Source organism: Dreissena polymorpha, chromosome 5 (assembly GCF_020536995.1).
Source record: "Dreissena polymorpha isolate Duluth1 chromosome 5, UMN_Dpol_1.0, whole genome shotgun sequence".
NCBI lineage: Eukaryota > Metazoa > Mollusca > Bivalvia > Myida > Dreissenidae > Dreissena > Dreissena polymorpha.
Window position 1 is genome coordinate 90,506,905 of NC_068359.1, and position 13,965 is coordinate 90,520,869.

The 13,965-nt window shown below is 33.7% G+C and overlaps 1 protein-coding gene across 1 annotated transcript in view; it reads right to left on the minus strand.

Annotated features, from left to right (window-relative positions):
* Nucleotides 1-230: 230 nt before the first annotated feature.
* LOC127881730 (solute carrier family 2, facilitated glucose transporter member 3-like) overlaps nucleotides 231-13,965 on the minus strand; it is a 76,165-nt gene continuing 62,430 nt past the window's right edge. Inside the window, exons 10-12 of the mRNA XM_052429813.1 lie at nucleotides 12,746-12,827; nucleotides 5,153-5,280; nucleotides 231-3,009 (exon numbers count right to left, since the gene is read on the minus strand). Coding sequence (XP_052285773.1) covers nucleotides 2,821-3,009; nucleotides 5,153-5,280; nucleotides 12,746-12,827 — 399 coding nt within the window. The 3' untranslated portion in view covers nucleotides 231-2,820. The remainder of the gene's footprint in view (nucleotides 3,010-5,152; nucleotides 5,281-12,745; nucleotides 12,828-13,965) is intronic.

A 13,965-nucleotide genomic window follows, 5' to 3' on the forward strand; every position in this document is an offset into this window, starting at 1 on the left:
TTATTCTTTCATAATCATCGGAGTTCCAAAGTCTTTGTTCTTGTATTCGTCAAATTACATGTGCAGCAATTTTTACAGTACAAGTAATAATTATGTAGGATGATAACTCACAATTTGTATTGTCACAATATGCTTTTTTCATATTCAATGTTCATGTATTACATGCATCAATCACACTTTTGGGCAAGCTGTGATGAGATTTCATGTGCCTTAATAAAGAAAAACATGAAATGATTATGTTGCCTTTATTGACAATATAAGTATTATACACCCACAATCTCCCTGAACCACTTACAAGCAGAAATATAACATAAGCAAAGGGAACATTTTTAACATACACTTTTTAAAAGGCAATTTGTTGGAGGTAGATTTTATTTAACAGACTACCAACAAACACAGAACAAATGTACCTAGGCACATTCATGCCAGTAGCACATTACAGTGTACACAGATATTGCACTTCCCAAATTTGTTGAGTACATGTATATTGTCATAACCCTGCTCACATTTCATGTGAATTTTAATATTAGATATAACAATAACATATCAACAGAAAGACAGAATTGTCACTAAAATAATATAATATTTCTGAGCAAACCACATAAATACATGTACTTCATATCAATGCAAACATACAATTTTATTCCCATAGAGCCTATTCAATAAACAGAAACATTTATTAAACTAATAACACCTTATTTACAAACAATTATAACTAAATTGTGAAAATCCATGGTAGTAAAATAAGTAATTTCTGAAAGTTTTATTAATAACAAACTTATCAAGGACACATGCATTCCCTAAATATAACTATTAACAAGAGGGCCTGAAAGGCCCAAAGTCGCTCACCTGAGATACCAAGATATAATTGGGACAAATCTTCTGACCAAGTTTCATGAAGATCGGAAAATAAATGTGGCCTCTAGAGTGTTAACAAGGTTTTACTATAGCCATATAAGGAAAAATGCCCCGCCCCCTGGCAGCCATGTTTTTCAACCAACCAGCATCATTTTTGAACTCGTCCATGATATTATCGGGATGAATCTTCTTACCAAGTTTCATGAAGATCGGACAGTAAATGTGGCCTCTAGAGTATTAACAAGATTTTACTATAGCCATATAAGGAAAAATGTCCCGCCCTTTGAAAGCCATGTTTTTCAAGCAAACATAATTATTTTGAACTCATCCAAAATATAAATGAGACCAATCTTCTGACCAAATTTTATGAAGATTGGACAATAAATGTGGCCTCTAGAGAGTTAACAAGGCAAATGTTGACGCCGCAAAACGCACGACGGACAAAAGGCGATCACAAAAGCTCACCATGAGCACGTTGTGCTCAGGTGAGCTAAAAATTGGAAACCAGTGTAAAGTATGTTTTGTATATTTTTAATCTCTTTGCAAAATATAATTTCAATATAATTTAAAAAATATATAATTTCACAAGCAGCATCAACCCCTCAACCAACATAAGTGAGCACTCAATATAGATATATACAACAACCAATGTCCGTTGCTTAGAACAGCCAAAAAAGTTAAAGGTATTTCCAAAGAGTTCCAAATTCTTGTGCCAGTTAAATAAACCATACTGCCAATATTTCATTCACATAAAACATTTAAAAATCAATTATATTCGTCAGCATATAATTTCATGTTGTTTTTTTTAAACATGACAACAATGTTGTAGAAATGGAAATTCGTGTATGTTGTTTTTTTGTTTACAAAAATGGACATGAAGTTGTTAAGTGTTTGCAAGATGTATCCGCAGTATATTGAGTGAAGAAGTCATTATAGAAGGTGGGCCAGGTTTATCATATTCCAATTAACGAAGTTTAATATTATGACAAAACACCCTTATACAATGCAGTATGTTTTCATTTCTCTCTAATAAAAGCATAGAAACTCTTTGAATCAGTTGTCATTGACTGTCTTCAATCCGCCCCTGATAATTCAACATCCATGAAAAATGCTATATTATAACACAAGGCATGAAGGGTATTTAATAAGCCCCGAGCCTAACTTATCTACCTAGACGAAGTTAAAGGTATAAATCAGGATCATACATTTGTGTATCCATTTTCCCACAAAACAAAAATATTCTTGTCACACGAATAATTGTGATTTTGCAGTATGCAGTATCTAGACTGTCAACAAGGGACATGATTGCATCCGAATTCTAACATGATAAACATGCATAGTCAAAACATGGTACATTTTTTTGTATACAAGTATAAAGTTTTTGTAGTTTCTAACCTCTTAATTGAAGTTGAAATAACATTCTTCCATTCAAAACCAGTTTCAGGTGTGAGCACATTGAATATTTGTTCATAGCCTTTGTTTGAACATCGCAAGCATACTGAACTGACGTTTTAGTTGAAATCTAACTGTAGTTCCACATGTATTCATTACCGGTATTGCAGTTGAAAACCATGAATACCAGTATATTGGCACAGGCTGCTCTGTTATGGTAGCATGATCTTACTTTTCAACTTGTATTAAACATTTGAAAGTGGAACTGTGTAACAGTTATATTGTTAAAAGTAGAATATTGCAACTACAATGAAAATGATGATGATTAGGTGGTGAAAATTAGGTGGTGCTTGTAATAAAATTGCTCATGCATCTTACTTCAATTTAAAAAGCTGTATAAAGCCATATTGTTATCACAAGTTTAATGTAAATTCATTAAATACTAACACCTTATCAATAAGACATAGATATACAGAACTGTAGTGTCAAACACTACTGGTACCACTTTTCTATACTATGATCTCATTGTTGGTCATTGTTATGCATGAAACAGTGAGTTGTACACAGCCTCTATTGTGACTCTGAGTCCGAGTCCGAGTGTTGTGGTATCTGCTGGTAGGGGATGTCCTTGACGCGAAACAGCGCGGTAATGTCCTCAATCGTCCTGCCCTTTGTCTCGGGCACCTGGTAGAATGTGAACATCCATGAGAAACCCAAGAATGCCACAAATGGGATGAACGAATACGCCTTGATGTTCTTCTGCAATACAAAAACATCCAGGCTGAAACAATTCTTATCAAACAAATAGAGAATAATGTTTATACAGATACGTTAATAAAGCAACGCTTATAAAATCTGAACCACCAGCCTTGGGAAGTGATTCATGTTTTTGTGCAGAGCAAATAAACTTATCTGTATTAAACATTTACAGTAGCTGGTCTATATACATCCCAATCATTTTCTCAAAATATTTGGTAATCATTTTGAAAACAATCGCAGGAAAGTAGCAGAACTGGCTGTAAAACAACAACAACACAAACATGATAAACAAGAGATCTGTTCGTCAGAAACACAATGCCCCCTACTGCGCCGCTTTGAAATAATTTTATTTTTTTTACCTTTGACCTTGAAGGATGACCTTGACCTTGAACTTCCACCACTCAAAATGTGCAGCTTCATGAGATACACATGCATGCCAAATATCAAGTTGCTTTCTTCAAAATTGCAAAAGTTATGGCCAACGTTAAAGGTTTTTTTCGGACAGATGGACAGACTGACATACTGACGGACAGTTCAACTGCTATATGCCACCCTACCGGGGGCATAAAAACAGCTCATTAAAATTAATAAAATGTTTTTTGCTTAGCTGAGTTTCTAGCATGTTTTTTTTCCTTGTATAGTAGTAGCAAATATGTATCTTATTTCATAGTTTCTTTAAATAATGTAGGTTTTTAATACCTTATAAATTAAAACAAGACTATTGCCAAGCAATATAGGTCCCCTACCAGCTCCACCATTGTCAGAAATTCCACCATTGTCAGAAATTGTTTTCTTTTTGTATATTTGTTGCCATAGCAACCAGAATTTTTGACGTAAGAACAAAATGAAATGACGTGCATAATGTCCATATTGCCATCTATCCATGTTTCAAGATTCATGAAAAAATATGAAGAACTTTAAAAGTTATCGCAGGATCCAGAAAAAAACACAATTTCAGCAGTATTTATAGTCTATTTGTTGCCATAGCAACCAGAATTTTTGACGTAGGAACAAAATGAAATGACGTGCATAATGTCCATATTGCCATCTATCCATGTTTCAAGTTTCATGAAAAAATATGAAGAACTTTAAAAGTTATCGCAGGATCCAGAAAAAAACACCATTTTCAGCAGTATTTCTAGTCTATTTGTTGCCATAGCAACCAGAATTTTTGACGTAGGAACAAAATGAAATGACGCGCATAATGTCCATATTGCCATCTATCCATGTTTCAAGTTTCATGAAAAAATATGAAGAACTTTAAAAGTTATCGCAGGATCCAGAAAAAAACACCATTTTCAGCAGTATTTCTAGTCTATTTGTTGCCATAGCAACCAGAATTTTTGACGTAGGAACAAAATGAAATGACGCGCATAATGTCCATATTGCCATCTATCCATTTTTAAAGTTTCATGAAAAAATATTACGAACTTTAAAAGTTATAGCAGGATCCAGAAAAGTGTGACAGACTGACGGACACACAGAGCGAAAACCATAAGTCCCCTCCGGTGAAACCGGTAGGGGACAACAAACACAGCTTCCTTGACATTTATCCTATCCACCGATCTGTATAAAAGGTATCTTAGTTTGAAGTTTCATCAAAGTAATTACATTCATGTTTGTAGCTTCTAGAGGTTTAACAAGAGTTTGTTTTTATTTGACCCAGTTTTCTAGTCTTTTACCTAAAGTGGACCAGTTATGAGCTAGCCCAAGATGACATCAGGGCAAATATTCTGACCAAATTTGCTGAAGATTGTACAATACATATGGCCTATAGAGTGTTCACAAGGTAAATGTTCACGATACACACTCAGCTCATGCTTTGACAAAAGGGGATCACTAAAGATAACAAGACCCTTAATTTTGACAAGTTCATCATAAAGTTACAATACTTGAATGTAGGGATTAAATGATTACGTTTAAACAAAAATCCTCAAGACATTTTTTATGAACAAGCTTACAGAAAAACTTTCACTGAGCCAGGATTGCAACTCAGACACTGGCTTTAGAAGAATATCTTGCTTATTCTATCAAAGCTCAAGCAGAAATTAGCTAACACTTTAAGTCTTAATTGCATCTTCCTACTTAAAATATTATTGAAACGTCAATGGAATTTCCAATGATTACACAATAAACAGCTTACTTGAAGGATGGGGAATACAAATCCGACGGTAGCATTAGCAGCCCAGTTGACTACGACCCCAACACTGACAGCGGCTGACCTGGAACCCTGGGCAAACAGCTCTGCTGTGAAGAACCAGGGGATGGCACCTGCAGAAATAAAACACACAATATACATTTTGTGGATTGAAACACAGGTTGAAACATGCAACAAACACTAACATTCAACAATGGATTGAAACATGCAATAATATAAGAAACACTCAACATTCAACCACATCTTGGAACCAGCAGATACAAAACAAAAATTCAATATTCAACCATAAGTTGGAACATTCAACAACCATTCAAATCTCAAAATTCAACCACTAGTTAGAAACTGCAACAACCTAACAAATACTAAACGTTCAAAGACAGGTTGTAACCTGCAGCAATCAAACAAACACTAAATTTTAAACCACAAGTTGGAACCTGCAGCAACCAAATCAGCATGAAATTCTGTACTTTAAAAAAACACAGCTATCTTGTCCACATGTTAATTTTTTAATTGCTGATATTTATTTTTTGGAATTTCCGATTTGTTTTTACAACTTGTCTGCTCACTTGGGAGTAACTTACAGCAGGTGGGAGCTGTTTATCAAATGCAAATTACCTCATCCATTGTTACGAGAGGATTAGTTGGACTTAATGACCGTTGGCTTGTGCTTGAAGCAACAAAGCAAATTTCCAATTCGTCTTATTCAATCACAATCGAGCTCAAACTGATCAATGTCTTTTAATTCTGTTTTATTGTCTTTTGTCCATCACATGTTGGCTGTATCCCTGAACAAGAACTGTGTTTGTGAAACACAATGCCCACTACTGCACTTTGAAGCCATACAGCAGCTATTTCAGACAGAACAATGCCCATAGCTTCATTAATCAAAGCGCTGAAGGCACTGTAGGTATTCGCTGTTGTAAAATGTCGTCCTTGATTAGCTTGTGCGCATTGCACAGGCTAATCAGTATGCACAGGCTAATCTTATTTGACATGCATTAAGCCCCGTTTTCCCTGAAAGCAGCCAATATGTACAGATTTCAATGATAAACACTAGATTGGCCGATCTCGTTTTACAAGCTGTTAAACAATATTAGTCATATAAACACTATGTAGTGTAGTATTACCAGGCAAAGGTGGTGGTTGTCTCTCCTAGCATACGCTCTATATAGCATTTGTCGTCTGCTACAACAGGCATTGGTTGTCTCCCATGCCGTACCTAAGGCTTCTAAGCACATACTGATTTGCAAAATATGGTCTGTAACATTAGTGTGAGCTAATGCTCACACTAAAAATCAAGGAACAAGAACACAACTCAAACTTGATCTCTTAGTCATGTTGGTATACTCACACACCAAAAATCAAGCCCACTTCTGCAACTTTTAAAAACATTTTTTTCAGAAGAATTTCAACTAGTGCATAAAACACAGATTTTTATGTTGCTAATGGCAATGTGAAAAACATCGGAATTACTTCATATAGTAAGTCTGTGTTCTTGGAGAAAAATTTGATGTGTAATGATTTCATATACCCGGTTGTGATGCATGCAACGTGAAATGTTGGCACCGATTTCAGGCGCATTCAATAATGTATTCTTAAATCTTAAGACATTGGCTGAAACTGCAAGACAAACTGTCTTTTATGCACTAAACATATTTAGCAAACATATTTCAATAACTTGAGGTATTTGCAAAATTTGTAAATCCCTTTGAATTAAGCATGAAATTCATAAAGTAGTAGAAAACAACACAAACTGTAACCCAAATACTTTGTGGGAAGTTATAAAAGGAACAGTAAGAAACATAAGTATAAAATTTGCTACCATAACTAAAAAACGAAACCAGGAAAAAGAACAGAATATCATTGAACAATTAGAGTCACTAGAGAAGCAACTGCATACAACTAGTGATAATGAAACAATTCAAAAATTAATGAAAGAAACACAAATAGAGTACGAAAAAATTATAGATGAAAGAATAAATGGCATATTAGTAAGAGCAAGAGCTATACACATTGAACATAATGAGAAAAATACTAAATACTTTGCAAATCTGGAAAAAAGACATTACGAAAGTAAAACCATTCATAAGTTAACAATAAATAACAAAGAAGTAACAGACATTCACGCTATAATGAACGAACAAAGAAACTTTTACTCAAACCTTTATAGCAAAAAAAAAGATATTGATACGAATACTTTAAACAATTCACATTTCTTTAATTATAATATTAAAAGACTCACAGAAAATGATAAACAATCGTGCGAAGGCTTTATCACAGAATATGAATGTCTAAACGCCTTAAAAGAGATGGATAACAATAAAAGTCCTGGTTCAGACGGTTTATCGGCAGAATTTTACAAAGTTTTTTGGGATGTAATTAAAACATACTATATTAACTCTATTAACCATTCATTTGTAAATGGACAATTGACTCAACTTCAAAAACAAAGTATTCTTACACTTATTCCAAAACCAGGAAAAAATCTTGAAACACTTGATAACTGGAGACCATTGAGTTTATTGAATGTAGATTATAAAATAGCGACCAAAACAATTGCAAACAGAATTAATAAAGTTATATCATCTGTTGTCGAATCAAGACAAACTGGATTCATAAAAGGAAGATTCATTGGCGAAAACGTACGCACAATTTTTGAAACAATAAATTTTCTGAATAACAATAACAAACCAGGCCTACTTTTATTTGCCGATTATGAAAAAGCATTCGACAGTTTAGATCATGACTTCATGTTTAAAAGTCTCAAACAATTTAATTTTGGAACTGAACTCATAAAATGGATTAAATTATTTTACACGGACATAAGTACCATTATTATTAATAATGGACATCTATCTGAACCTATTCCTATTCAAAGAGGCGTAAAACAAGGTTGTCCATTGTCAACAACACTTTTTATATTAAGTATAGAAATATTATCCAACTATATTGAAAAAAATGAAGACATTAAAGGAATAAAAATAAAAGAACAAGAAATAAAACAAACACTTTTTGCAGATGATACAACCTATCTGACAGATGGAACGCTTAACTCGTTCTCGGCACTAATAAACACTATACAAGACTTTAGTGAAGTATCCGGACTCAAACTTAATACACAAAAATCCATTGTAATGCGCGTTGGTGCCCTTAAAAATACACATATTATATTTAACAAATACAAACATTTTACTTGGACGTCAGAAGAAGCCAAAACACTGGGTTTTTACTTCACAAATGATGAAAACCTCAATATAGACAAAAACATTCAACCAAAATTGCAAGCCTTTAAAAATTGTTTAAAACAATGGCATCACAGAAAATTAACACTTCTCGGAAAAGTCACTGTGGTGAAAACATTTGCCTTACCAAAAATTATGTACACATTGTCAGCACTCCCAAACCCTAATCATGATATAATACAAACAATTAATAAATCTATATACCAATTTGTATGGGATGGTTAACCTGACAAAATAAAACGAACAACTCTTGTTAAACGAATTGAGCAGGGAGGGCTCAAACTCACTGATATAACCGCCTTTTTATACGCAAATAAGGCCAGTTGGGTCAAACGATTGACAGACATTAATAATACAGGGCAGTGGAAAATTTTCTATCAGAATGAACTTTATAAATATGGTGGAGATCTTGTCTTTGAATGTACCCTTAATGACAAACATATTAATTCAAATTTTAAAAATGTATTCCTCAGAGATGTAATTTCTTCCTGGAACAAAATTAAATCAAAAGAAACAGAAGGACATGTCACTAAAACGATTATATGGAATAACTCGACAATAGTAAAGAATAACCAACATACCTTCTTTTACCAAAACTGGTTTAATATGGGTGTTAAGTTCCTAGAACACATCTATGACTTTAGGTCAAAAAGCTATTATACATTCGAAGCTTTTAAAACCCTTTATGAAATACCCTCAACAGATTATCTTAAATATTACACACTAATCAAAAGTATACCAATAACTTACACACAACAACTTTCGGAAATGGAATATGTCAATTTCAATAATAACACACTACTTGAAAAGGTACAAAAAACAAAAACAGTGTGTAAATACTTATATAATTTACAACAAACCTTAGAAGAAAATAAAACCAAACAAGAACAGAAATGGGAAGAAATAATGTCCCCCTATGAACAAAGTATAGACTGGAAACACGCGTATATAACACCATTTAAAGCCACCATTGATAATACTTTACGCAATTTTCAATACAAAATTCTGCAATGCATATTACCAACTAATTCATATTTATTTAAATGTAATTTAATATCTTCAAGTCTCTGCACTTTTTGTTCAAGTTGTAAAGAAACAATTATACATGTTCTATATGAATGTAATTCTGTACAACCGATATGGCGGGAGCTGACATTATTTTTAAATAGTAGACAATTACACATAGATCTGAATGTAAATGATATTGTATTTGGTACAAAAAAAGGAGGCAATTATAATCAAGTGATAAACTATATAATTATTCTGATGAAGTCTTACATATTTAATACTAAATCAAAAGCCGAAAAGCCAAATATTGAGACCTTCAAAAATGCTCTAAGAATGAAAATTATATTAGAAAAGCAAATTGCTTTTGAAAAAAATAAAATTGACCAACATAATAAAAAATGGCACAACTTTGCAATAACATTTTGAAAAATTCTTGCCTATATCCTCATCATCATATGATCTTTCTTTGTAGTCTTGTTTTTTTTTGTTTTTTTTTTGGTATCTCTTCATTTCTCCTTTTTTTGCAGAAATTTAAGAAATTAGAAAACACCTATTGCTTTTTGATTATGTGTGTTAATGTGTATAAATTTTACCTCTCTCTCATGATTAAACATTTCTCCCCTCTCTCTTTCACTCTTCAACAAAATAATATAGCATCGTCTCAAAATGTATTTTCTGGGAACAATATTAAGCATTAGCAAATTAATGCATTTATAACGTGTTATTGTTAGTATATACCAAAAACATGTGCTTGTACATAAATCGTAAATATATACGATACTTTGGTATGTATAACTATGTAACTTCATATGTATCAACTTGTTGTAATTGAGATGTATGTTGAAAATCAATAAAAAAAAAAAAAAAAAAAAAAAAAAAAAAAAAAAAAAATCCCTTTGAACCCCATTGATAATGCACCCTGAGCAAGCGTTGAGGAAAAATATCAAAGGCCCATAACTTAATCAACAAGAAACCATTGGAGACGGGTGATGCTCCCCAAAGTTGGAAAATTTCAAAGGGCCATAAGTCTGTGAAAAGTCATCCGACGAGAACAGGCTGATAATATGCACATGTCCTCTTGGTAGTGAAGCTTCCCATAAAGTTTCTTTGAATTCCGTCATTAGTTGCTGAGAAATAGCCCGGACAAGAATTGCACTATATGTACAGTTAATGGAAAATTTCAAAGGGCCATAACTCTATTAAAAATCATTGGACCAGAACCGGCTGATAATATGCACATCTCCTCTTAGTAGTGAAGCTTCCCATAAAGTTTCATTAAATTCTGGTCATTAGTTGCTGAGAAATAGCCCGGACAAGAATAGCACTATATGTACAGTTAATGGATAATTTCAAAGGGCCATAACTTTGTGAAAAATCATCCGACCAGAACCGACTAATAATATGCACATCTCCTCTTTGTAGTGAAGCTTCCCATAAAGTTTAATTGAATTCCGGTCATTAATTGCTGAGAAATAGCCCGGACAAAAATTGTGCACGGACGGACGGACACACGGACAGACAGACGAAGCGGTGACTATATGCTCCCCCCAAAAATTTTTGGGGGAGCATAAAAATAATTGTACCAGAACGAAGCTCATACTTAATCTATTAGTGTTGCAGGTGGTTTACAAAGTTAAATTCAGGTCAATAACTGCAAGCGCTTGGAAAAAAGTCCAGAAACCGTAATTCATGCAAACATTTCAAAGTCCAAGGCCTGTAAGTTTGACAAAAATAAATGGACATGATCAAAACTGATCTGTAAGTCATGCAGGAAGACTCACACACAAACAAAAGATGTGTTTGTCAGAAACACAATGCCCCCTATTGCGCCGCTTTGAAGCCATATATTTGACCTTTTACCTTGAAGGATGACCTTGACCTTTCACCACTCAAAATGTGCAGCTCCATGAGATACACATGCATGCCAAATATCAAGTTGCTATCTTCAATAATGCAAAAGTTATTGCAAAACTTTAACCAAGGTTAAAGTTTTGGAACACACACAATGAATGAATGAATGACAGACAGACAGTCAGACAGGCCAAAAACAAAATGCCCCCGATCTTTCGATCCGGGGGCATAAAAGCAAGTAAATATCTGCAAGCATTAACTCTGGAAATTTTATGTTGAATGGACAGACAGACAGATGGACGAACAGACAACATATGCTATAAGCCATCGTGCAGTGTGTATAAAACACAATAGGTAATACAGTTGTACAGAATTAGTGGTTATCATAACAATTCTACACAAAGTAAACGCTATTGATACTGCTTGGTTATCGTAACAATTCTACACAAAGTAAACGCTATTGATACTGCTTGGTTATCATAACAATTCTACACAAAGTAAACGCTATTGATACTGCTTGGTTATCATAACAATTCTACACAAAGTAAACGCTATTGATACTGCTTGGTTATCGTAACAATTCTACACAAAGTAAACGCTATTGATACTGCTTGGTTATCGTAACAATTCTACACAAAGTAAACGCTATTGATACTGCTTGGTTATCGTAACAATTCTACACAAAGTAAACGCTATTGATACTGCTTGGTTATCGTAACAATTCTACACAAAGTAAACGCTATTGATACTGCTTGGTTATCGTAACAATTCTACACAAAGTAAACGCTATTGATACTGCTTGGTCATCGTAACAATTCTACACAAAGTAAACGCTATTGATACTGCTTGGTTATCGTAACAATTCTACACAAAGTAAACGCTATTGATACTGCTTGGTTATCGTAACAATTCTACACAAAGTAAACGCTATTGATACTGCTTGGTTATCGTAACAATTCTACACAAAGTAAACGCTATTGATACTGCTTGGTTATCGTAACAATTCTACACAAAGTAAACGCTATTGATACTGCTTGGTTATCGTAACAATTCTACACAAAGTAAACGCTATTGATACTGCTTGGTTATCGTAACAATTCTACACAAAGTAAACGCTATTGATACTGCTTGGTTATCGTAACAATTCTACACAAAGTAAACGCTATTGATACTGCTTTAATGCATGAGCCTTTTAAATGGAGTGCCAAGTGTCAGTTTATGACACAATATAATGTTCCCATTTTCTAAATATGGATTTATCTAGATTGTGAAACGGACACATGATGTATGTGTGCATTATTTATGTCTTCCATACCTGTGGTAATCCTGTCTTTTTTTGCAGATTAGCCATAATTATTAATTAAAACTTAAATTCGTCAATTGGTCTACTTAGGAAATATACAAAAATTAATGTGTGGCAAATGATAATGGTTTCACAGAATTTGAGCATAAAGCATTTGATCAACTGGTCACTTACCTGGCCCTGTGGCGAAGAAGATGATGTAGCCTATCACAGCCATCACACATATAATGCCAAGCCAATTGTGATCATCATAAGTCTAGAAATATAACACAGACAATTTATGGTCTAATATTTCAAATTGAAGGCATGTTGAAGGCAACATTTTATTTTGAAACTCGGACGATACATATGCATATATATTAATATAATTTCTAGGCAAAATTTTATTTTCAAACTCGGCTAAGTATCAATAGAACAAATGTATTGGACCAAGTTGTTTTTTAATTCTACCTTATGACATAAGTTTTTACCTCAAATAACCCAGTTCTAAACTCAGATCTGATATCATTAGATGAAATGGATAGACCAAGATCATGAAGATTGGACCAAAAGTGTGACAAAATCTCAAATGTAATTAAGGCTTCAATATAGCCATATAAGGAAAAGTGCCTTACTCCTGGTAGCCATCCTTTTCAACTAGCAGGAAACATGTTAATACACAGTTGAGAAATCATTAGAACAAATGTTCTGACCAATGTTCAGGAAGATTGGAAAAATAATGTTACTTCTAGAGCCTAAAAAAGCTTTTTTCAATTTTACCTACTTACCTAGTTTTTCACATCACTTGACCCAGTTTTGAACTCAAACATATTTCATTTGGACACATGTTCTGACCAAGTTTCATGAAGATTGGAAATAAATATAGCCAATAAAGCATTAACAAGGTTTTACTAAAGCTATTTTCCAATGAACCAGACTTTTTGAGAACCATTTTAAAACTCAGATGATGAAACATTAGAGAAAATGGTCTGGCCATGAAGATTTGACTATAAATGTGACTTCTACAGTGTTAACAAGCTTTTTTTATTTGACCTTTTGACCTAGATTTTGACTTAACGTAGCCAAATTAAAAACTCAGCCAAGATATAATTGGGGCAAATTATCAGACCAAGTTTCATGAAGATCGAACAATAAATGCGACCTCTAAACTGTATACAAGGCAAATGTTGACGAGAGAAGATTCACAACAGACACGAAGGCCATCAAAAAAGTTAAACAAGAGCTAATTATGCTCAGGTGAGTTAAGAATTAAACAAGAGGGCCATGGTGGCCCTGTATCGCTCCACTGTTTTTTTATGCGAAAAAAGCGTGCAATGCGCATGGGTTGAAATGTATTCAAGCATGTGACTTTCTCTCTCTATCCCTCGTCCCACTGGGCGCTTAAAGTTGGAAGG